This window comes from Pleurodeles waltl, chromosome 4_2 (genome assembly GCF_031143425.1).
Source record: "Pleurodeles waltl isolate 20211129_DDA chromosome 4_2, aPleWal1.hap1.20221129, whole genome shotgun sequence".
NCBI lineage: Eukaryota > Metazoa > Chordata > Amphibia > Caudata > Salamandridae > Pleurodeles > Pleurodeles waltl.
Genome location: NC_090443.1, coordinates 523,883,574 through 523,907,592, shown reverse-complemented (window position 1 = coordinate 523,907,592; position 24,019 = coordinate 523,883,574). Strand labels below are relative to the sequence as shown.

The 24,019-nt window shown below is 44.3% G+C and overlaps 1 protein-coding gene across 3 annotated transcripts in view; it reads right to left on the bottom strand.

Moving 5' to 3' along the window:
- ABL2 (ABL proto-oncogene 2, non-receptor tyrosine kinase) overlaps positions 1–24,019 on the bottom strand; it is a 255,078-nt gene that overhangs the window by 128,578 nt on the left and 102,481 nt on the right. For 2 of the 3 annotated variants that reach the window (XM_069232033.1, XM_069232035.1), the window contains exons 2-3: positions 3,427–3,597; positions 2,321–2,616 (exon numbers count right to left, since the gene is read on the bottom strand). In XM_069232033.1, the coding sequence (XP_069088134.1) occupies positions 2,321–2,616; positions 3,427–3,597 (467 nt within the window). Of the gene's footprint in view, positions 1–2,320; positions 2,617–3,426; positions 3,598–18,766; positions 19,015–24,019 lie in introns of those variants that run through there. The other variant, XM_069232034.1, reaches the window with a different exon arrangement.

Below are 24,019 nucleotides of genomic sequence, written 5' to 3'. Positions count from 1 at the left end.
AAATCCAAATTGAAAACAGGACCCCCCCCCCCAAAATATCATTGTATTCTACTGCCCTCATACCTAGAAGCATTTTCAATATTTATACATATGCCTTTATCTTCCCTTTATCGTCAGGGATGGGGACCTTCAGAACTCAGGTATGAGAGACTTACTAAAGCAAACAGGACTGACAAAATATCCTTTTCATTTGATTACAATTCTCCATATAATATAGGACTTCAACAAACATCGGGTTCTCCCCAAAGATGTGTCACTGTTTTTATCTAGTTTATTTCCATTTGGAGTAGTAACAATGCTATGAACCTAATCACTGAGGTACGTTCCCCATTTGTCATAGCTGGCTTGGAATAATGACGGCTGTTTTATACTACATGCCATGTGAAATAGAATATCCTCTGCTTGCACAAAGCTCACTTGAAGGCTGTGCTTATAGGTTGGCAATCCGTTATCTGGAGAAACTGAGCTTGATTGCACCCATGCCTGGTTGTCGAATCATAGGTGCTAATATCTTTCTCCATTCGTTGCCGAAGGTATTTGACACCTAAGCCAGTGAAGAGGAGGTGGGTCCAAGGAGCAAGGGATACAGTAAATGGTCTGTCTGCTCTCCCCCATTACCCAGCCTCCTACTCATCACAGTTGCTTGGATGCGTATGACCAAAGAAGAGATGGCTGGAAGAGCCAAAGAGTGAATGAGGGGGATGGGAAATAATTATGTTGTAGTGGCATTCCTATTATATAAAACCTGTAAGAGGACATAGTGAATCATGCTTAGGAGTTAGACTGGGAGGCGAATATAGAACGTTTCAGCATCGTAAGGTTTAGAGGTGATCACAGTTTCCAATAGTGCTGCACGTTGCTCTGGAAAAGGTCTTGAGTTATCAGACATAAAATTAGGACGTTTGGACACTTCCCTCTGTAGTAGCCCATAACCTTGGGCTACTTCAGAGTACTAAAGAGTAACTGAGAAAAGGAGTGTTACTGGTGAAGGCAGAAGAAGTGAACCCGTCTCTGAAGGAAGGGAAGCATAATGAATGGGAATGGAGAAGGTTTAATGCACCAAACAGCATGGTCCAAAGAAAATTCAGACTTCGGACGGAGTGTCTCAACCAATAGTATCTCTTGTGGGATTGAGCAAGGGTCTGCCTCTCCAGACATGGGCTATGAGATGTGGCAGATTGACACGGAAATGGACGACTAAAGTGAAAAACATGGGTAACACTTCAGAAGATGCAGACCAACTTAAGAAAGGAACAGGTTCGGTTAGAGTTGCTTTTATTTCATAAAATGTATAGTGCTGTTTGAGTAGAACCTCACACTCTGGGCATTCTGGGGTCTTTGGTATATAATAAAATGCACTGTGTCACAGTGGGTGTGTTTGTTAAAAGGCTGTTACTTTAAACAGTTTACATTTATTTACATTTTAAAAGAAATTGGAGGGGTGTACTTTTATTTGTTAGGCGTTCCATACAGTACACATAACCTTTAAGTACTTCAGAGTACTAAGGAGTAACGGAGAAAAGGAGTGTTTCTGGGTCATATGAGAAGAACTGACCGCAAGTTGATACTTAGCTAGTACATACTTGGAGTGACAGATCAGAGGGGCAGCAACGTCCTCTTCCAAAGGTGACTAAGCATTATGCAGACAAGGTGAAGAGTGTTTTGTAATAACTTATTTGCCATTGCTTTTTGTTCAAATGTGGTATTTCGTTTGTGCTTTTGAAGTGCACCCTTGTTTTAACATCTGTTGATTTGCATGAGAGCTCGGCACAAGAATACCCAGAACGTTTTGTGTATATACATGTGAATGTATACAGCTTTATGCCTTCTTGTACAAGGATATATACCTATATAGAAACTAAAAATAAACAGATTTAAAAATACAGTAATACATAATTGATCAAGCATATTTCTGCATATGTATAGATGTAAAAAGAATTACATTGTCTCCCTTCCCCTTCACTCCGACTCATCTTAAACCTTTCAGACGACATAGGACATGCTTTCCAAACTCCACTCTTTCTGAGGTGCACATGTTCACCATGACCAATACCATCTCACATCTTTTCTTTACTAATGCATTTAAATTAATATATTCCTGGTCAAAACACTATAGTAAATGCATGAGATCTCGGAAGCACAAACTTAACACAAATAATCCCACAAAAAAAAGTAAAGTTTACTAATCTACTACCTATTTACCTCTAACCTTGGGTTCTAGCAGAGTGTGTTACTCACCACAAAGCGCTTCAACACCTCATCTGGTGTGGTAAGCGCTATATAATACGATTTACTTGCAACATTACAAGCAGAGACTCACCTTGCCATCGGAGGCAGTGTTGATGCGGTAGTGGTAAACCCTCCCTTCATAACGGAGTGAGATGGATAGCTGGCCAGGGCTGCTCTCACTTTCCCGCACCAAGAAGCTGCCATTGATAAGGCTACTTAGTAAGTATTCAGCTGCACTGCGGGACACTGGTCCATGGTACCATGAGTGCTTTTCCAGGCTGTTAACTGGCGTTATATAGTTGCTGGGTACCCAACCTTGCCCATTCTTAGAACGTACTTCACTCCACTCCCCATTCTGGTTGTAGCCCAACACTCTGAGCTTTTCCCCTATAAGCATTGAAAAAGAGGGAAAAAAAAGATGTAGTGAAACAAGTAACACACTGCTTCACCCTTTCTATTCTGCACACACTGTAATATTGCACAACAATATTAATATTTACATGGCTTACTGAAGCACCTGCAGCAGTTCCAACACATTCACAATCACTGGACCTTTCCACGGCTATCAATGAACACAAATTTTGAGTCTAAGAACTATCCGTTTTTTTATGTGACTTCATTTTTCCAAGTAGAGAAGAGTACCTATGCAACTTAAATGTTCAAAATAACTGAATGTTAACTCATGGTAGTCTAAGCTTTAGAGGGACCCAGGCAAAGCCCATGGGACCTCGAAGAGGGCTACAGCAACAGGAGGGTGCATACTGTAAATTACATCAAGGCAGTGGATACTAAGGAAATAGTGAGAAGGAGGTATTGGAGAGTTTACAATGAAGACAACCAAAATTAAAATGCAGGGCAATGCTGGGAAAACGTTTGAAATCCGAGGATGAGACTTCGAAGACTTGTTGGGACATTTTTTCCTTCCAACAGTAATGATGCCTTATAAATAACATGGCCAATCAGACTTAAGGAAAGCAAAAGTATCAGAAGACAAGTAACTGTGGTAACAGCACAGTGGATGTCTTGACAGAGACTGACAAGATCGGTGGTGTTACTGCAACATGGCAAAAAAGAGCACATGGAAAAGCATCACTATCTGTATTTGCCACCAGCTTTTACGACTTCTAAACCAGATCCAGGTGGCCAATGTCAAAGTCCTTCTAATTCATATGGGGTGAGTGCAATACAAAGCCTTACCTTTGGTGATGCTGAGTGTGTTGTCCCCGCTGGCCACAAAATCATAAAGGGCAACAAAGAGGTTTGGGTCGCTCTCTGTTGCCCCCAGCAGGTTTTCCTTAGAGCTCCATCGGATAGCTTCAGTGAGGGCCTGTGGTTCCAATTCGCAGCCATAAGGATGGTGCAGAGCCTCTGGGATTAGAGAAAGAAGAAAATAAAGCAGATGAGTACTATGAGGCATGAGACACTGGGACAAAAAGTCAGGCCTAAACTCCCAACCAGAAACTGAAGTCTCTGTTCATCACTGGCCTCACATTTCTGTCTATAAATGATTTGTTTCAAGACACCATCAACCAACAGCTTGCAAAAACACTATCTAGGTGTCGGGACATCACACTGTATGATATATTTAGAAAGGGAAAGTAAACTAAGCATGTTCTAGCCTTGCAGCTCGTAAAAATAGTGACATACGTTTCCCACCCCCAGGCGCTCCTCACAACAAACACTTGTAAACAATAATTTGCAATGCAATAGGTCTCGCGTTTGCTCGAGTTAGAGCTATTAGCGTTATAAATTCCTCACTGGACTTTTCTTGCCACATAAATTGAAAATTAAAACAGTTGATATAAGCGAGCTGATCCAAAGCGCCACTGCCGCCATAAGCGTGAAGGAGAGACTCAAAAAGAAAAGGAAGTTCGCATGCAAACGTATTGGCAAACATGCAATCATCCATGTAACAGAGTTGGTGTCGAAGACGGTAACAAAACCACCACACGGAAGAACAAATTTAAAGCATTTACCAATGATAAAGGATTTTTGAAACGCAAGCCCATGAATGAGTGATGGGCGTGCAGTGGGTGTGGTTAAAAGCCCACAAATAAATTACAACACATCAGAGCGCTTGCGCTCGAACTTAAAACAAACACTTGATATCCCCTCCTTCTTAAAGACCTTTTGTCTCCAAGATGCAACAGGAAACCCACATTTTTTGGAATGGCTTGGATACTGGTCTGGATACGGAGCAGCAACTTCTGAAAACAATCATGACTTTCAAAACTGGACATTTTGGGTCTGGATCCACAAGCAACTAGCAGACATCGGACCCTTCATTCAGTATGCCTGGCATCCTAGGTCCCATCAAATACACGTTGAAAAGTCTATGCGATTTTGGACACAGCTTACAGCGGTAGATCTAATAAACAGTAGTAGAATTATATTAGCCTCCTCCCACTACCACCAACTTTACAGAGGAATCGCCACATTACATTATAAGCCTTTTTCTTCCACGGAAAGAATGCTAACACAAATTAGAAAACGCAACAAAAAGACCAACAGCAGGATAATGAACTACTGTCTGCATTTCCTAAATCACTGCAGTGGTTGCTGGCACAAGGAAGGAACTTTCATTTGTATCTCCATATAGCTTGGTGTCCATGTTGTTGAAAGACAATCAGTTCATTCCTGCAAAGAACTTTAACTCATCTTAGTTTGAAGTCATACAAATTTCACATTTGTAAATATGTTAGGAAGTGAGAAAAAACTGTTGGAGCTCGAATTAAATACTTAGACAGGAGACCTGGTGTGGAAAGAACTACAAAGCGGAAGCATGGCTTTTCAGAAAATAAGATATACTGCGCCCAACAGTGTAAATAGCCAGTGGGGCAGAGGAAGGAGAAAAGATTTGCAAGGTGCCCTGACAAGCAAAGGGTGAGAAAGCAACCGTAGCTGCAGGAAGCAACAAGAGAGGGGCAGAAACAACATAGGGAGTGTGGATGAAGGGGTGGGAAGCAAAATAGAACAGTGGGAGGAGCAGAAGCAACAAGAGGACAGGGTGGGGCAAACAAAATATGGAGCGGGTAGGGAGAAACATGAAGCAAAGGCAATGGAAGGGAACTGGGGAGAAGCACATGGTTGAGAGGGCTTAGAAGAAAAAAACAGCACTTGAAAAATCAACAAAGGATGGACACTGTAATAAATCCATACTCCACGGGCGAGACAAACGTAAGAAAAGGAAGGAAAGCCCACACAAGGTTACGAATAAGAAACAAGCAAATAAGAGTGACTATGAAGTCAAACAATGGTCAGCAATGGGTAGGCTTTAAGTCCACTTTAAGCTAACACTATGTCTCACAACAGATGGTGCATGTCTGAGGCGAAACATGAAAACTCCAGACATGGCAGGCAGAATAACTGGAAGGTCAACTGCTTTAGGCCAAGCCCATCAAAAAGCACAAGTAGTCTTGCTGTTGAAGACACAGTGGGCTTACCAAGCAAATACAGAGACTTACAACCCACCCACTGCTTATCATTTGTTGGCTCCACTCCAATTCTCATTTGCCTGCTTCTTAATCAAGTCCCAGCTAGGTAATCTTGTGTTTGTCCCTACCACGGAGCACATCCTTCTTACCATCTATTTGACGGACTGGCTTCTCTGCTTCCTTTTCAGGAACAACTTTTTTTTTTTGCTTAACCACTCCATGAGTGCGTGTTTTACAGCTAGCTCCTCTGTGTACTTTCCTCCCGATTCTACTTTAAAACTCCTGTGCTCATGTAGTTCTCCACCCACAACTTGCTTCCACGATCCAAATTGCTCTCTTTTGTGTCACTTCTTTGTCACCACTTCCCCCAACCTGCTCTCACAACCCTTTTTAAAAAAAAAAATGTAAGTGCTTTGGCACTACATTTAAAGAAAGTATTTTCAGACTATCTTTTTTTATTTACTGACCAACGAAAAGAAAAAAATCACCCACGTCATTATGTGAGCACGTGCATGTGTACTGATCATATGTACATGCCTACAATATGATGCAGTGGCTGCGTCATCATTTCTTTTTTTTTTAAATACACAGCAGTGGAGATACATTATGGCAAAAAAAAAAAAAAACTGCAAAGTCAACATGACTAGTAAGCGAGGCCTACTGGCTTTGCCAATTCGTCTTTTCCAAGCAGAGACCAATTGCTTTGGCAGCTGTCAACTCTAGCTTTCATCAGTCTAGTGACACAAAAAATGAAGCTCACATGAGCAAATAGTTGATTTCATCCTAGGTGTTCACCCAGATTCTAAGTAATGCTGTACGCTTAGGCGAATGGCATTTAATATGTAACCTGGACCCTGCTTCACATCTGATTATTTGACAGCTAATCAACAACGGTGTCAGGCTGTTTTTCTGCCTCACCAAGATCCTAGGGTGTTCCTTCCTGGGGAAGGTAGTCCACATTGAACATTGTGCAAAGAAGATTTGACAGAGATCTTAGTACCCCACTGTATTAAATACTCACAATAAAAACATATGTTCCTGTTCGCACATTTCTCTCTAAGAATCTTGGCGCCCTTTTGGGCGAACATCTATCTCTATGACATTAACGCATGCTCTTTTCTCTGCGTTTCTGTTGCTCGTGTATTTTTAAACGCGCTTTTTTCAATAAGCCCAAAAAAAACATTTATTAGAACCGAGAGTCGTGGCAATCACTTCAGCAAAATTAAAACTAGGGGAACTCACTAGAATCTGGCAAGGTCCAAACTGGAATGGCATGGGCAGCAAAAAAACGATGGATTAAACCCAGATCTATGACTGGGGGTGAATGTTTGACAATGTTCAGCATTCCGTCCATCACTTGTTGTTTTTGCATTTGTCGCCCTAAGTGGGAAGGGTATGCCCAGACGTGGGTCCCGTGCTTCCCATGCCACTGGATTCAAGCTAGCCTGGCTGATGAGGGGTGAAACCCCGAAACCGGTCCCAGGATGCTTGTTTCCAGTCCAGGGAAGACCTGGCCTAGCAGTTCGGGCTGGACTGTTCCCATGGGGAACAGGGTCAAGACTGATTTGCATATGGCTGGGTCCAAACTGGAATGGCATGGGCAGCAAAAAAACGATGGATTAAACCCAGATCTATGACTGGGGGTGAATGTTTGACAATGTTCAGCATTCCGTCCATCACTTGTTTTTGCAAAGGTCAATACAGCCGTCAATCCTTCCGAGGTCAGTAAACTGATTAACATTACGTTTGTTAATAACAAGGGCTGTAATAAACAGCGTTTGGAGAAGGCAGAAGAGCGGCATGAAGCACTATATATAACATCAATTTTGATTAACTGTAGCACTAAATGATACATTGACGTTCAGAAACGTGAGCAAAGGTCGCTGCCCTGCTTTTAATGGTGAACCTCACCTCAGTACACATTTGAGTTAAATTGAATACCTTTCCTCAGTAACCGCTGTATAATAAAATTAAGGGGCATATTTATGAAAGGTGGTGCTGTACCTACTGCAGCACTACTTTTCTTGCTCCCCCTAACGCCACCAAGTGCACGCAGTATTTAATATATGGCGCACCATGGCGGTAATTGGGGAAACTAGCATCCGAATTTTTTATGCTAGTTCGGCGCTTTGCAAGATTAATGTCAAAATGTTTGACGCTAACCATGCAAAGCACCCAGAGACTCACTGAAACCAATGGGAGCCTCCTTTTGACACCTATCCTGAGCAGGTGTTAAAAATCCCAGAAAAAATGATGTAAAGAAATCTCTTCAATTTCTTTGCTCCATTTTTACACCCCATTCAAACCACATCCCTCCCCCACCCACAAACTGCGGAACGCCTCCTTTGCATACAGTATGCCTGGTGCAAGCATAGTGTAGCGCAAAGGGTTACAAAGTGGTGCAATGCATTGCGCCACTTTGTAAATATGGTGCAACGTTTTTGGCCTTTTAATGCCACATTAGTGTAAAATAAAAAATGACACTATTGTGGCGTTAGAATGGCACTAGGCCCTCTTGAATCTGGGCCTAAATTCAAAAACGCTATGTATCGTATTATTAAGAGCCCTTGACAGAGAACAATACTACATTAGATCACACAATGCTAATCTATTCATCCAATCCATGTTCAGTGGCAAGACACCGTAAAACAACATTGTAGTGTTAGATTCACATTTCTGGAATATTCTAAATCCACTTGAGAAGAAACTATCTAAATAGCTAGCACTCAAGAGAGCCCGCAAGATTATTGCTGGCTCATGGAGGCCTTTGATAGCCATCAGCTAATGATCACTGGGGCCGCAACCTCCTGAAGAAGGGACTGAGTACTTCCCACCTCCACATAGGAAAATCTTTATTAGCACCAGCTACAGCCAAGAAATGACACCACTGAAATGTTGGCCTGCAGCGTCTTCATTACCTCCGAAACACCAACTACTTGATTAACACAAAAAAACTCAAGCCCTGCCAAGTTACTTGAAGGAGATATGCAGGCAGCAAACGGTGATAGACCATCCCCAATAAGGTACAGTGAGCATAAGTCAACTACATCCTACCTTGATTAGCAAGATCATATTGGAGAAATTCACAATCAGACTTGAGAAAGGCTGAGCAGATGGTAGGGCGATCCAATAGCAGGGACAAACAACTCACTTCCAATCGGTCTTTAATCTCCATGATTTGCCGTGCTAAGAGATGCTCCCAATACCACCACAGAGAACAAACCTCTCATGTGACTAAGTCACTCACGTGAAAATTTGGGGCAGTCCTGAAACAGTAAGCAGGAACTAGGGGACCGGATTAAGCAACCACGTTCATGGGATATGTTCTGATGGCATCAGAACCACACATATAACTCTGTTCCCTTTTCTGTGGGATAAAAGCCAATTTGAATTGTTCCGCTTTCATTATGCATTTACAACACTTCATGACTCACCATGCTCCAGCACCAGCCTTGATGGCTGTTTAAGTTAATTTAAATTTTACAATCTAAAATCACGATTTAAGCACCAAGACTCTTAAATAGTTTCCAACACCAGGGCCTGACACTTAAGCCATGGCAAAGCAATGTGGTACTGAACGGTGCACTACAAGCCTAGACTGAATTAGAGAAACTTTGCTTTCATGAAGGCGGTGAGATTGTGGGGGTTTAGAGCAGGGATAAAGAGGAACAAACAAACCAGAAGCATCTATGTCAACAGGACCTCCAGCAACACGGGAGTGATGAGGTGGAATGTGAAATGGAACTGTAGACACAAAACGTTAGTCATTTGGATAAAACATTTTGTAAACTTTGATCTCGAGGGTACTCAATTCACAATGTATGGGGACAGCTCTTTCTAATGACCAGTGGAAAGAAAATTGACAGTGCTAGCTACATAGTGTAAGGCCAACGGGGACATACAGGTCCATGCCATGCACCAGACACTAAGAACACCAGAGTGGCTACAGGCAGAGAACCTTTACTTAGTCTCACTCCCTTCCATTTATTTCTATTGGGAGACCAAGTCGAGAGTGCAGTACTGGAAAGTGAGTGTCTCTTAAATGGAAAGACAAGTGCAGAGGCAAACTTAGGAGCCCACCACCAGCGTTTCGAAATGCTGCCAAACAAGAGGATGGCCGGCCTTTATTTCTCCTCGTAACTCTTACTTCCGCCACTTTCTCTGCATATGTCACACTTGCAGGTTATTTTTCAGTGTTTTTCTGCCTCACTTTTCCTTATTTTTACCTTTTCTGCCTTTCATCTTGTTCGGGGTCAAACTCAGATCATGAGAAATTAATTACGGTCCTCAGATAGGAGTGTCTCTGACCTACATCTACATCTACCACAACAAATTAAACATTGAAACAGACTCAACACCCTAAATATGGATATGATCTCTGTCAGGTTAAAGACAGTCTTTCAAGCCACAAATTTGCATTCACAAAAGTACATTTGTTTGAAAGCAAGTACCATTAACTTGACTGACAAAATATTCTCATCCCACTGAAGCGGAGGCTCCCTCACTGAAGCGAACACATAGAGAAACTGAACTAAATCTTGTAGGAGCCATGGAGGGCAGAAGATGAGCAAAGAAGTATTTCTCCAATGCTCGAAAGCTACAAAATAACTAGCATAGCATTAGACTTTAATATTTTTAGAGGCCTTGTTACAGAAAGAGCAGCGGAGGAACTCTTGTTTTTTTTGGCTTAAGTAAATCGAAGCCAATTCCCTTCAGCACTGTTTTCTGGCAGACTCTTTTCTGATTGACACCAACAGTAACTGGATTCAAGACACTCAACCTTAATGTCTAAAAGAGATTGGTAATTGTTTTCTTGTTCCTAGACAGGGCTCTTCTGCAAGGCCCAGATGTTTCAGGCTTAAATCTTTCTTCAAAGTGAATTCCTCAATCATGTGAACCATGGAGACAGTAAGACTTGTATGTGTAAGCCAAGCCGCACAATCTCTTAATCAAGAATTAGCCTAGAAGTTTCACCTTTTGCCCATTCGTAAATAGGTTGGTGAAGACTACTAGTGAATAAGGTGACCTGGAAGAAAAGGAATTCCATGTTTGATACATATTGGCCTTGAATGAGTCTGCCAGTTCAGTTTGCTGCTACACGTATCTCCTTGCAAGACTGAGGGCAAGGGCTGCAGGCAGAGGTCAAGCAGAATAACTCTTCAGAGGTTTTACAATAACAACACGATCAAGGAGTTCTTGGCAACAGGAGAATCAATATACCTTCAAAAAGAAATAGGAAAGATTTTATCTACAAAATGTGAACTCTTGCGATATTCAACCTTCGTTGTCCACAAGAATGTTTGGGCTGCATTAACGGGTCGTTTATAACAGCAACATCTTGAACCTTTGGACTCAAATACCGGTTTGAACAGTCTTTTCTGATGTCATGAAATTGCCATGAAGGAAACTATGACTGCTGCACACTGGGGGTGGACGTAGAAATGGCTGTGAGCTCCAGGCTTTTCAAACATCCAGGTTAGGCACCAAGGATAAAATCTGAAAAAGAAGAGCTGAGGAGGAGACCATGAGCGAGATGGATCCGAGGAAGATGATGCTGGAAACCCTGGCTCCTCATCGACACTACCCAGGTCCCAAGAGTGCAAGGAGACCACTACAAGTAAAAATTGACAGCCATTCCGTCTGCAGGTGTGTAGTGCTACTTAATGAGTAGGAGTGCAAGAGGTGCACAACCACTCATCTTGTTAGTCCAACTCCGTGGTCTCTTACCAGTCTGGATAAAAGTTTGTTCTACCTCCTTTATGCATTCTGTTTTTAGAGAAATCCTTGGTGTTTATGGCCTTGAAAGCTCAAAAGGCTTGGGAAGGCAGATATCTAACCGAAATTCATAAGGCCCTTGACTGCTTTGACTACCGTTTATTTGAATCAAGAACTGGTATGCAAGACACAATGTCATTGTAAAAAGGCACAGTGAAGCCATCCTGCCTTAAGTGTACGGGATGAAGACTGGGACTTGCAACACTTGCCAAGTGTTACGAAACAAACAATTGTCCTTCCAATGAAAGCATAGGATTACCCCCCGGGCGACGTTTCTCAGGGAACAAATGTGATTTGTTTAGAGAGCTTCACAAATGGAGTATGACATCTATGCACAGCAAAGACAGAATTTGTTTGTAGTTCAGGTTGCTACTCTAGAACATCACTGCATTCGTTTGTTTACAGAATGTGTGGTCACTACCATTCCTCCTGTGCCCATAGCCTGGTTTATAACTACCATGTCTATGCTAGTGCACTGTGTTGACAGAGCTTATTTTATCCACAAAGGACCTGAACTTTGGGTAAAATCTACACCAATTCCACCTGCACAAGTACATTAACATCCATGGTTACATTTTGGCTAGCACAAATGGAATAACACTTTCTTAGCATGAGGGGGGATCCTAACCCTTGACATGCATCAATCAACTACCTTGGCACTGAAAGCCTAGAACTAGTACCCTAAAGAATCCATAACACCTAAATGATCCACCCCGTTACCCTAATGTTTCAATCTATATATGCTTCCTTCAGCCCTCCCGAGGGCTTGCTGAGATCAGTGTTAGAGTGCTAAGGGCAGAGAAGGGCTGGATGCAGAACAACATGCTATAGTGGATTGGTGACAACACTATGAACATCCTCTAGCCCTCACCATGTAAACCCTTTTTGCAGCCCATTTAACTGCACCTTGGCTACAGTTCATGTACATATCAGATGGAAGAGACATGGGGAATGAGTGAAATTATCCAAATACCTGTAGCCAAGAGCCAGGGAAGAAGACCACATAAAATTGTTGGGGAAAGGGGGGGATGGGGGGGACTGGGGGCATTTGTTGCGCTGGTACGGATAATCTTAAAATTGGGTGATCTAAGCGATGTTGTTATAAAAATGAAAAACACTGAATGTTAATAGGTAAACTTCAATAACCGTTGATGAGACAGGATGAACACTGACATGGGTTTCGACTGGGCACAGATGGAGATCCAAGGAGACAGAGCTGACATAAGATTGTGTCAAGAAGGGAAGAGGTTCAGAAAACAGCTTTAGGGACCCAGTGCAAAAAGAAGTTGAAGGACATACTGGAAAATAGGGGAACAGGTAGCCCAGACTCAGAGCCGGCCCCAGGGACCAGCCCAGTCGCAGAGCCTGATCCTGCTGCTGCCCGGTCACAGAGCCTGATCCTGCTGCTGCCCGGTCGCAGAGCCTGATCCTGCTGCTGCCCGGTCGCAGAGCTTGCCCACGCTAATCGTAGCCCAGCCACTGAGCCTGCCCATGCCATTGTGCAGCCGCAGATCATGACCCATGCTGCCACGCAGAGCCTGACCCACACCGCTGCGCAGACACAGAGCCAGTCATGGTCACTGTCCAGTTTCAAAACTTTCGTCATCAGCAGAAAGAGAGCTTGGAAAAGTAAGCATTTTTGTTCTTAAGTTTGTGTAATGTTCAATCAACAGATGTAGATGCCAGCATAACACACACAGTACTGAAAATGTAATGACATTCGTTCTTTACATGACTGAACAATTCCAAAAAACAGTAGAGCAGTAGCTTAAAAAAAAACATAAAACATATTTAACACAAAATGTTCGACTCGCTGCCCCAGTTGTACAAGCTGCTTTCAACCTCATCTCTGCAAACAATGCCTGTTCTATATTTCTGAGCAAAACAGAAAGCAAGTGGTAGAAGTGGTCATCAATTCAGACCTTGATAACTGAAACAACTTTCATGTCAATCTTCAAGAAAGTTTTATAAAAGCCTGTCTAGGGTGCCAAGCTTCATCCTCCTCCTGTTGTAGGCATGTCTTCAACGCCTGGCTAGCCCCTGCCGAGCATGTCCACGATACTGGACAGAATACATTCTTGAACCCTCAAACCCTATGATCCTCCAAAAACGGGCACATGGTAATGCCTCTGTTTCGCCTCTACCCCCGGCGAGGCAAGAGATTCTCCTGCAAAGTCCACAACCCCTAGAGTACTCTAATGGACCTTCGGAAAGAAGGCAGTATTATCCCTCCCCATGTACTGTCTCTAATAACATAGGTGACGGATGACAGTGGAGCAGAACTCAGACTACTCTAATAAAGCATCGCAGGCACACCGGTGTGCCAGTGGTGCTTAACCAAAGTGCGGCATTATCCAGAACTTCCAGTACTGGTACTCTGCCAACCCCACTTCTTACATTCAGCACCTCTCTGCGTTCTTTGCGCTGGAAACAGCTCTGCTGGCGAACCACAATCCCTGCCCACATTGCAAGTCTTGCACTCTGTACTGGGAAAAAAAAGCAGATCAATTCCGACCAGTGTAACAACCTGCTCCTGCTGTAGTGAGAAAGGCATTCCAAACGTGCATAATTTTAGTTAGCAATGCTCAAGATGTGCAAATCCCATTCCCAACATACAGCATCATCCTTTCACAGTCCATGTCATTCCAGTACTTACATCCACACGGCACCATACATACATCATAAAACTACACAATCCATTCCTTATCTGCCGGGGTCTGACACCCCACACACAGCCCTGCTCTACACACAATAACCTGGGCTGCACCATAACCCACCGAACACTGCCAGTGCACAGCCATATCACTGCACTGATAAACACAACTTTAGATATATATGATCCCAATGCGGCAATCCCTGCCGCGTCATCATTATAGAGACAGGCACGCATACTTTAATAGATAGCCTGCTACTGTAATGCTTTCTATTATCGACTCCGATGTGCCGATACCGTTGCCACGTTTCAGGAGTCTACCAGGACAGGTCTCACCAAGAGGGTTTGTACCCCAAGAGGTTGTGCCATCTATCTAATCTCGACACAATAGGTACCAAGGAGAAGGTGGCTTGCATCTAAGCATTTGGAGACAAGTCAGACGGCACTATAAAGTCACTGTGCGATCGTAGCTCACCCGGCACTGCTGGTGCCTCCGCACGGCTTCGACTACTGCAGTGGGTCACACAGTTCTGCAGACTACAAACAGATTCCGGCTTCCCCATAACCAGAGAGCTGGAGTACGTCTATAAAGCAGCTCATGACAAAACAAATGCGTGTGCTTGCGCGCCCGACGTAACTGCCCCAGCGTGAAGCTGAACCCAAGCAGTCTGTCCGGCAGTGCAGCCCAGGAGCAAGACATGGGCTGGGCTGGGACGAGTCGAGCTGCAGGTCGTCCCCCGGGTGAATAGTGGAAAGGGGTCGCCTTTGAAGCCACAAGCACCAGCACTTTAACGAGTGGAGTCAGGGAGCAGTGCGGAAGGACACACCATCCACCTAAGGACCGGGCCCTCTGCTGGAAGCCGGGGTGAGACAGGGTGGGGCTGCAGACGACGACAATCGAGCTGCGCCAGCAAGCAACACTCAGGCATGGGCATGGAGCTGCGGTCAAAGAGAGGAGGGAGGGAGAGAAGGGGCGACAGACAGCGCGGAGTGAAGGACAGCAGAGCAACCAATGCTCTGCTCTGACGGGCAGAGCACAAGGAGGGTAACTGGGGCAACGCTTCTGTGACAGATTGGAACTTGGGGTTGTGGGAGTTATACCGGGTGGCAGGAGAGATGCAGCTACTCCGATAAACAGCAACAAATGATGGGGGCGAATGGCATACGAAACAGGCAAAGTAGTAGTCCTCGTTAGACGTACCGGCGTGAGGCGCACTTTGTGAGCCTGAACCTCGCCCCGCAGTCCATACACTCAGGGTGTGACGGGTACTTCAGAGGAAGGTGCGAGGAGTACTCGTCTGCCCACATCCAGGGCATTAGAAGCATGTGACAATGCACTCACTGTATGACAGGAAAAGATGTAGGACCTGGGGAGTACAGGCATTGCCAGTTATTGTCTGAAATGCTGACTCTGAGATCCAGGACCAGGAAAACCATTTGACCTCTGAAGTGCACATGGAGTTACCTCCCCAGGTGGAAGTTTGCTCGACGATGACTACAGATGTTTGCGATGTGACTGACAAGCCCAGGGGAAACTTCCCCTCAGTTGTCTGAAGAGAGTGTAAGCAAAAATCACAGAGACGGTTAACATCTCCACAATGTGGTAGAACTTAAATACGGGAAATTAGCAGCTGGGCAAGGATTCAGAGCTTTTCTTTATTTCCTTTACGCACCGGAGAGTGGCTTGAAGACACACACGACAGGGGTTATTTGGAAGACACAATCAAAAGAAAGCACAGATTCGCCAAAAGCTGGGAAACGGGGGCAGAAATTTCAACAAAAGCACAGCTCACACCAACAAGCAAATAGCAAAGTTTGCTTAAAATGCGTTTCACTGCTTGAAAAAAAAAAAAAAAGAAAAAAAAAAAAAAAAAAAGACAGTTTACGAGAACCACCTAGGCATTCGTAAGCTTGCACTCTCAAATCACATCCAAAGAAAGATGAAGAAAGCCTTGATCGAGAAGTAGTCTGCTCTAAAAAAAAAACAAAAAAAAAAAAAAACACATAAAACCATAGAATTCTATCATTTCAGTCTACCTATTTTTGCATGGTTTTACCGGCACTTTAACAAAAAATACAAAACGTGAAAAATCCACTTTTTCACTCACATCTATCTGCTTTCCCAGTTAGCAATTGAGGACCAGATTTAAACAAAGTTACCGTCTTTAAAGGTAATACTCAAAGGGGATCAATGTACATCTCAAGTTCCATGACCAAGAAAATCACTACTTTATCAATAAACATTACCACAGTTTTTACTTTATTTCTGCTTTATGGTACCATTACTTCTTGTTTTTATGTGGGAAAGAACCCAAAATTGCATGCTCCAACCCTAGACAATTTTTTGTTCCTTTGTTCCTCTCAATGTCACACTGCAACCTCCCCTCGCAGAAATAAAAAGGCAATGGGTTTCTACGTAATAGTCATTGTTATGGTCTTCAGCTCTCAGACACCAAAACAAAAAGGACCACATTCTGTACCAATAATGGCAATAGACAAAGGTAAAGTGACGGAACCCCACACCCCGGGTCAGAGGTACCACCGTCTTGGCTGTGCTTAATGCCAGCATTTTACCAAACCGACCAATCAGAAAAGACCTGAAGAAAAAAATGTCGTGCAATGATGATGAGAAAATTAGAAAACAGAATCAATGGCTTAGAATGTCTCCTCAAATGTCGCTGGGGAAGAGGATGAAAGAGTTGGGTATGCAGAGAACAAAGGACAGATTAAGGATACATGCAGAAGCATAATGCAATGGATTCCCTGAACACGCACACTTAAAAATCTATGGCAGAGGGTTCTTCTACCGGCACAAAATGGAGGATAAATGGAGCGGCAGGAGAGAAGTTAGGGCTTTGAGCTCATTAGAGCCACAGTCCCATCAAATAGTTTCAAAGTCCCAAATTGCTAGCGCCAACAGTCATCAGATACCATAAGTGCTGTCTTCATCACTGTGACAACTCCTTGTCACAGAGCCAAATGGTACTCCAAGGTGCTATGGAACTGCTAGATCATTGTGCCTGCAGACTTATGTACTGTGTATAATTCAATAACCCCAACCATTATACCATTGGTACTCAAACATGTTCCAAAGGGCCATAAACTTCAGTCTTTGGCTTATCCAAGGACCACATTGATACAGCAGTGTGGCAATCTGGGACAGCGGAGATGTAGGAAGTAAGCATGTACATCTTGTGGTTAAATTGCAAGCTTCCCCACTTGACTAAATTGTGTGATCCTCAGAAATTGCTTTATTTCACTTTGCTTCTTTTTTCTTCATTATCACCTATTAGAGGACTTCGAACTATAATGTTGTACAAATATAATAGTAACCCAGGCCAGCCAAAGGGTGCACATAACTGTCTTATCTTAGTTCACTACTGGCTTTGTTGTCAGGGTCTGGGAGGAATGAATTTTTTAAGTTCAGGTTTGAAACCTGACCCTTAAGACAACAAGCATTTGCAATGCAATGGGTCTCGCGTTTGCTCGAGTTAGAGCTATTGGCGTTGTAAATTCCGAACTGGACTTTTCTTGCCACATAAATTGAAAATGAAAAGTAAAACAGTTGACATAAGCAAGCCGGTTCAAAGCGCCACGGCGGCCATGAGCATGATCGCGAAGGAGACACACAAAACGAAAAAGTTTGCTTGCAGTCAAACGTATCGGCAAAAGTGCTATTATCCAAGGGACAGGGTGGTGTCCAAGGTGGTAACAAAACCGCCCCAAGAAGAGACAAATGTAAAGTATTTACCAGTGCTAACAAAGGATTTTTGAAAGGTAAGCTCATGAACGAGTGATAGTGATAGGCATGCAGTGGGTGTGTTTAAAAACCCACAGATAGATTATAACAGACAGAGCGCTGGCGTGCTCGACCTAAAAAAAACAGCACTTCTCAATGCACTGATTTACAACGGATGTACTAAAGTGAAATGCTTTTGTATGTTAATAAAAAACACTTTTTTTTTAACTTTCTAAGGGACTTTAAGATATATTGATAAGATTGTTGCAAGAAAGCTTAAAAATTAAGGTGCTCCTGAAGTTAAGTGGTACAAGACACTCTTTGCATCTTTTATTTTTAACTTCAGTTCAATTGTACATAAATGCTTGCAACGTATTTAATATCTTTACAAACGTTAGTGCTTTGTAAAGTTAACAGCCTAGTGCTGCTGTTCAACTGGGGGCCGCATGTGAAGGTTAGAAGAGCTGCATGCGACCCCAAGGGCCGTACTTTGAGTAAGTATCACTGCTTTATACAAAGCCAGAGCACTGTAACAGCAGCAGTGCCGAGGTCCTCCACACAGTGCAAAAGTTGTGTATTAGCAGTGTCCCCTCGTATACAGCCAAAATGCTACATACAGGTGAGGAGCGTTTGTACAACAAATAAGCAAAGTGCCCATTACATCAAATGGGTTAGCCACAGGATTACTGTCCCTACTTCCTCGTACACTTTAGTCAAAATCATATTACACTGTTCCGGGGCATTATTGTAGTAAGACACGTCTCGGTGAAACACCTTTCTACACGCTGCAGTAGCACATCACATGGTACAGACACTGATTCGCGGCGTTCTGGTACCCTCTTAAACGTTCACGTAATCGGTGGCCATGTGGGCAGATTGCCCCGGGCACCTACTTCGTGCTCTGTCCACATGGCTCAGCGCCAGAAGATGTCCTACCTTTCCAACGTGCTCGGGGCGGCAAGAAGGACTTCCAGGTCAGCTGCCACAGCCTCAGCTTCCAGTACATCATTTTCACCTGGAACTGAAGGCCCAAGATGCTCATCGGTACTGTACTCGAGGGAACGTAGAAAAGCCTGATAACTTTGTGAAATAGGCAAATGATACAGGAGCTGAATTGAACAAGCACTTCAAAAAAGGCACAGGACAATTAAGACTGGTTCGCAATAATATGTTCAAGAAATTAGGTACGGAGCACGATGCTCTAAACTCCAGAATGGGTCGAGTGGATCGAACAGCAAACGAGGCCCTGCCCTTCCATGTACTGCCTCCGACTGTCGCGGCAGCGCAAGCCTCGTTATCGGTTTTGGTTTATTCCGTGCTGGGGAAAGGCTGGAAGTCACCTCGTTCGATCAGAATCCAACAAGCGCTCCTCTCAGCTATCAGACCGTCTCCACGGAAGGCCCGTGGATGGGCCCAGTCGCCATGTAGTCTCTGATTCCACTTCAACTCCTGTACCTCTGGCGTCGCAGCAGTGTAATGGGGGCTGACCTCCACCCGGCAAACGGCGCTCTAACTCATTCCCGAGCAGAGCGCGTCAGCTTCCTGCCAGCTACAGCGGAGTTGGCTCGCTTACCGCGCACAATGAGCCCTTTCATAGCAGGGCATGGCAGCTGCAACCTTCTGCGATGAAACCTAACCGTACCTCACCTCAGGGGCCTACCAACCTGGCTCGCTCTCGCTCCCTCCCCCACCATGAACAACCCATTTCACGAGCGTGTTCAAAGAGAGGGCAGTGCCCAGCTCAACTCTCTCTCTCTCTCACCGCACCCTGAACAACCCCTTCTATAACGTGTTCAAAAAGCTCTCTCGCTCAACCCACTCTCGACAGTACCTGCCAAGAAAGTGTTGAAAAACTGGACAGGGCCTAGCTAAAAAGAGAGGAAAGTGGGATCATTAGTCACTGATGGACTTGAAGAAGCTTCGGGGTTTCCAACAAATTGGGACCTCGACATAGTCCGGTAAGGCTAGGTCAGTGCACAGTGAAATGTGGCCACCTCTGCTATAATTCTACCTCACTTTAAGGAACCTGCCAGGTGGGAGGTGGAGCTTTCGCCTAAGGACAGTTCATAAACAGTTTAAATGCCAATTGTCATAATTGTTTTAGCAGGGGTCGAACGCTACAGTTTTGGTAACTCAATATTTTAATTTTGTAACGCACTGCATACGGCGTATATGCAACCGTAAAGCTTAGCGGGGAAACGAGGCAAGATTCAAGCAATATTAACACTTAAACACGTTTTTCTTACACTTGCTACCTAAAGACACTCACTTGCAGGAAGTATCCCTCACTGATGAATCTATAACGTGGAATGCAATCTTGCAATTGTGGTTGAATAGAAAAGCCGTAAAATAGTGGCTGAGTTGAACAACCTGTCTTAGGTGGCCGTCTGGTTAAGGGCATGATGAGGCAAAGATCCGGAACAGGTATAAGTTGTCTAGCCTAGTCTTAAGCTCAAGGGCGTGAGGAAATCTTGATTGTTTAAATTTTCATGTTTTTTTTTTTTTTAACCTCAAGTGTTTTGCATCACTGTTGGAAATGGCCTTTTCTGCCGGGTCACCCCCAAAAGTTTTGCCTTCCTCCTACCCCCCTTTTTGTTGAATTCTGCTGACCAGTACTAAAGGGCATGGGCTTCTACCCTCAACATGGTAACTTTAGTGCATACAGATCTGGCGTATTTAATTTAGTAAGTCCCTTTTAAAGTGGTATACCATATACCTAGGGCATGAAAAATAAATGTTACTAGTGGGCCTGCAGCACTGATTGTGCCATCCACATCAGTAACCCTTAATCATGCTGCAGGTGTGTCACTGCATAGCCTGTGTGTGCAGTTTACTGACACTTCGACTTGGTATTTAAAACTACCTGCTAAGCCATAAACTCCTCTATTATTACACATAAGCCACCCCCAAGACTGGCCCTAGGTGGTCCCTAGGGCAGGGGGCTATTGTAAGTAAAAGGCAGGACACATGCTTTCAAGTTTTATATGTCCTGGTAGCAGAATACTCCGAAATTCGTTTTTCACTATTGTGAGGCCAACTCCCAGTATTGGATATTCCATGCTGTACTTTTAAGTTGTAATTCCCGATCAGAAAGGAGTAGCTATATTGTGTTTCACATCACTGGAATGGTAATGATGAATCCTCTTTACTGGTAAAGTCGGATTTATTAGTACTATTTTAGAAATTACAGTTGTAAAAAGTGGGCATTTCTCTGCTCCTACTACTCTGTGTGCCTTGTCCCCTGTTTCCAATACACGCCTGGGCTAGGTGACAGCTACACTCTATGCATTCCCTCTTGACAGACACATACACAGGAAGGGTGGGTGTGACAAAGGACTCATCTGCATTCTGGTGGGTCTTCCTGGGCTGGAAGGGTGGAGGGAAGCAAACACACTTCAATAGGGAAGTGTCCGTCCCCACACAAAGGGCGGACTACCCCCACTGAAAGTCTGGAGCCAGGGCTGGGATGAAAGGGGAACATGTCACACCCCCGTTGGAGGCTGGTCCTCTATGTAGGGTGCAAAACTAGGCACACTGTGCAGGGGAGTCCAGGCAACCACATGTTGGTTTCCAGTAGTAAAACGTAGACCACCTAATGCTCACGGTTTTAAGGTAGCTGGTCAAGCAGTTAGGCTAATCCAGGAGACGTGCTAAGCATTTGTTGTACTCACAAATCCAATCATGCACCACACACACTCAATGAATAACTCAAGACTAGAAGTTATAAAAATACTTCAGACTTTTATATAATTTTGAAGACCAAGATCTTTAAGATACGTTAAGTACTCTGAGACAGGATTTTTCAAAGTTTTAATAAAGTTAGTCTTTCTGTGCGTAATTACGCACCATTGGAATCAATGCAGTCACCTTTAAAAATCGCACAGTTGAGTTACCAGTCTTCTTTCGCAGGATGGTCGAAGAAGTCAGGGGCGGGAGGGTTACACTGTGCCAGCTGTAGAGCCTTGTGCGGCTCCCGGTTCCACTGGGAAAGTCCCTTGGCACAGGACCACTAGGAGGAGCCACCTGGAAAAGGAGCTGGTCTGCAAATTAAAAGATGGTGCCTTGGGGTCCCCATGGGCTGTCAAGGTCGCAAGGGGACCTGTAGAGCACAGCTGGTTCCTCGTTGCAGGGTGCATGGCAGCTGCATGCAGGGCGAGTTAGAGATCCAGGAGCTGTGCGCAACAGAGTTTTTGGAGCTGGAGGGGAGTCTCTTTGAGGGCTGCTTACAGGACAATGGGGGCACTCTGGCCGGAGGTCAGGGGTGTTCCTGAAGTTCCTCAACTGGGGCTTCCTCCTGATCTTTTTCAGCTCTGAGGGAGCTGTTTTTCTGGTTGTCCGATGTCAGCTGACAAGTACCAAGGGTACTGGCGTAACTTGGCCACTGGAGGGTGCAGTGGCACCAAATTTGGAACACTTGTATGTCACGTCCGGGCGGTTGTTGGGGTGTCGTCAGGTCCAGCTGCGACTTCCAGTTACAGAGATATCGGCCAGTCGGTGAAGTGACCCTCACCAATTTGTTGGTTCTAGTTTGGTTGTTGAGCTGTACCTCCACTCAGAAGGGAGATATGGGGTGATTCTTGAAGCTTGGAGGTCCCCTGGGTTTCTTGAGGTCAGTCCAGGGTCCACCTTCTCTACAGCAGCGATTTTCAGGTCCTGGATGCAGCAGGCAGTGTTTGACGCCTTTTCTTGTGCAGCAGGTCCACAGTTCTCTTGCTTTGGATCTTCTTTGATGCTGATCCAATTTGTTTTTTCAAATCCAATTTCTTAGTCTAGGGATGCCCAATAAATACTGAATTTAGAGGGCATTTTAGGGGAAACCTGGTAGTGTCCAATGGGACACTTACCTATGGGTGGCTCCACCCACTTTAGTGACCACTTCCTATGGGAAGGGTCACTACGCTGAACCTAATTGGCTATTTTCCTCCATTCCAAGATGGAGGAAACTGAATTTGAGGGTCCACTTTGCAGGCAAAACCTTAGGCGTGGTACATGCTAGGTGAGGCCACTCATCCTACCCTTTGTTTGGTTTCCTGCCTTTGCTCCCGCCAAAACTGAGGGTGTGGCAGGCTGGCTGGAACCAGTCAGCAACCATGCCAGGATAGTTAGCTTTTGTAGGGGGCACCTCTAAGGTGACGTCTGGGTACATTTTATAATAAATCCAGTACTGGTTCCAGTTTGGATTTATAATTTTGAGTTGTTTGATACCAAACAACCCAGGATTCAGAATAGCCAGTACGTAGCTGGGAAACTCAAGTTGACCAGTATCCAGCATATACATTAAAATGACTGCTCTGTTCACTCACTATGTCCCAGGTTTGGTAAGGACACAGTGGGGACATATTGCTCATGCAGCTATGACCTCAATTATGAGCACCCTGCCTTAGGGCTGTAAGGCCTGCTAGAGGGGTGTCTTACCCATAGTAGATGAAGTGTATGGTGGACAGGGCACACAGGTAGCGTGCCAAGTCGAGTCTGAGTTTAAGGTTTGCACAAGGACACTCAGCCTGCCATGGCAGTGCTGGGTGCATCTGGATGCATGGCCCTAGAGCAGCGGTCTTCAAACTGGGGGGAGGGCATCAAGTGATCCCGGAGGGGGCACCAGGCTGTGGCCAAAAGAAGCATTACACAGATAACAGTGTTTTATTTTAAGCATAAACAGGTTACTGAATTAAAAAAAAAGTAACAGTATTAAACTTCAATGTTTAAATACGTCAAGACATATTTAAACATTACCATCTTCATAAAATAATTTTGAAAAATTCTGGGGGGCAATAATTTTTATTTTTCAACTGGGGGGGGTGGGCAACATTAAAACATTTGGACACCACTGCCCTAGAGGGTAGCACAATCAGTGCTGCTACCCTCAGGAGCCTACTCCTACTACCCCATGCCCTGGGTACCTAAGTACCTTTTGCTAGGGACTTATAGTGGTAGCTAAAGGTGTATCCAATTTCTTTTACAATGTTTTTAGGGAAAGAATACTGGCACTGGGAACCTGGTTAGCAGGATCCCAGTGCATTCCAGTCCAAGTTGTATTCAGAAACCAAGCAAAAAGTGTGTTGGGGGGGTACTGCAACAAGGTGACCCCCCACTTCAAAGGCACATTTGAGTATAAGTTACTGGCGCTCTGACCCTAGCAAATCAGATCACTACTAGAGTTGGTAAGAACTCTGCTGGAGTAAAGACTGC